This window comes from Sinocyclocheilus anshuiensis, unplaced genomic scaffold (assembly GCF_001515605.1).
Source record: "Sinocyclocheilus anshuiensis isolate Anshui unplaced genomic scaffold, SAMN03320099.WGS_v1.1 scaffold75, whole genome shotgun sequence".
NCBI classification, from domain to species: Eukaryota; Metazoa; Chordata; class Actinopteri; order Cypriniformes; family Cyprinidae; genus Sinocyclocheilus; species Sinocyclocheilus anshuiensis.
Genome location: NW_015549634.1, coordinates 1,432,563 through 1,433,968, shown reverse-complemented (window position 1 = coordinate 1,433,968; position 1,406 = coordinate 1,432,563). Strand labels below are relative to the sequence as shown.

At 38.7% G+C, this 1,406-nt stretch overlaps 1 protein-coding gene across 1 annotated transcript in view; it reads right to left on the bottom strand.

Moving 5' to 3' along the window:
* The window catches only part of LOC107659662 (regulator of G-protein signaling 7-like), a gene marked incomplete at its 5' end in the record, with an annotated part of 8,688 nt that extends 7,690 nt beyond the window's left edge, over nucleotides 1-998 (bottom strand). Inside the window, one exon of the mRNA XM_016448673.1 lies at nucleotides 765-998. Within this exon, the coding sequence (XP_016304159.1) occupies nucleotides 765-998 (234 nt within the window). The remainder of the gene's footprint in view (nucleotides 1-764) is intronic.
* Between the last annotated feature and the right edge of the window lie 408 nt (nucleotides 999-1,406).

Below are 1,406 nucleotides of genomic sequence, written 5' to 3'. Positions count from 1 at the left end.
GTTTAGCCAATCACAACACACTGGGCTAGCTAACCAATCAGAGCCCATCGCCTATTTCTGAGGGCGGGGCTTCATAAAAACAGGAAAAGATCAGCGTGTTTCTCAGAGAAGGGACAGAGCGGTGCGGAATAAAGGTAAATTATGTGAAAAATAATGAGTTTTTTAAAAAACGAAGCATTAGCACGTTAGACTGCACCCCATAAACACAATCAAGCCTAGAAAAAAGCCAGTGAACCACCCCTTTAACTGTAATATAGTAATATAGAAGTAAACTTCTGCCAGCGGGACGGTGACAGTTAAGGGGTTAAAAAATGTTAAACACATTAAAAAAAAAATCTTACTTTTTGATATCAATTGTTTGTACTGTGAGAAGAATACTGATATTAAAATTGTTCAGTTCATACCTGATTCCTTCTTGTTTTTAATAATGTGATATTTTGGGAATTGCATTGAATGTCAATTTGACCCGCTCCATCAGAAATCCCAGAAATCGAACATAATACAAGGGTTACATTGTACTTGAATAAAGTACAAATACCCCAAAATAATACTTAAGTACAGTAACCAAGTAAAATTACAGCCGCTTCCAACAGTGTCTGTTCAATCAGTCAAGCATCCTCAACTAAGCAAGCCAAAGGAACCCAAACTCCATCAGAGAAAAAACCTTGGGAGAAACCAGGCTCAGTCGGGGGCCAGTTCTCCTCCGGACGAAACCAGCATGATGTGGTTTAAGTGCAGTCAGGTAAAAACAGGAAGACACAGACCTGAGCATCTTGGAAAGCGTATCGGCCGGGATCCTTGATGTTCTGCGTGGTTTTATCGTAGCTCCTGGAGTCGACGTTGATGGCACTCGGAGCCCCAGGAGCCAGAAACTCGTCCCAGATCTCCTGCACCCTGCTGGGAACCTCCCGGATCGGACGTTTCTTCAGCTCCTGCACCGCCAGCCAGAACCTGCACAGACCACCAGAGACCAGCAGAGACCAGCAGAGACCGCCAGAGACCAGCAGAGACCAGCAAACACCCAGACCAGCAACAGAGAGAAAAAACACACCATTTTAAATATATTTTTTATATATTATTTTATAATATATATAATTTTTTTTATATATATTATAAATATGAATATATTAATTGTATATATTGATAACATAAAATAGCTTTTTACTATATATATAGTATAATATATATATTAAACTTTTTTATTTTATCAATTCATAAATATAATTTATGAATTATAGTTTGACACCTTGTGAACTGCAAACAATTATTGAACTGAATTAATTTAAAATTGATCAAAACTTCTCTGCAATTCATTTAAACGGGGTTAGTCGTTGCCTAATGGTTAGATAGTCGGACTTGTAACCCGAAGGTTGTGGGTTCGAGTCTCAGGTCCGGCAGGAATTGTT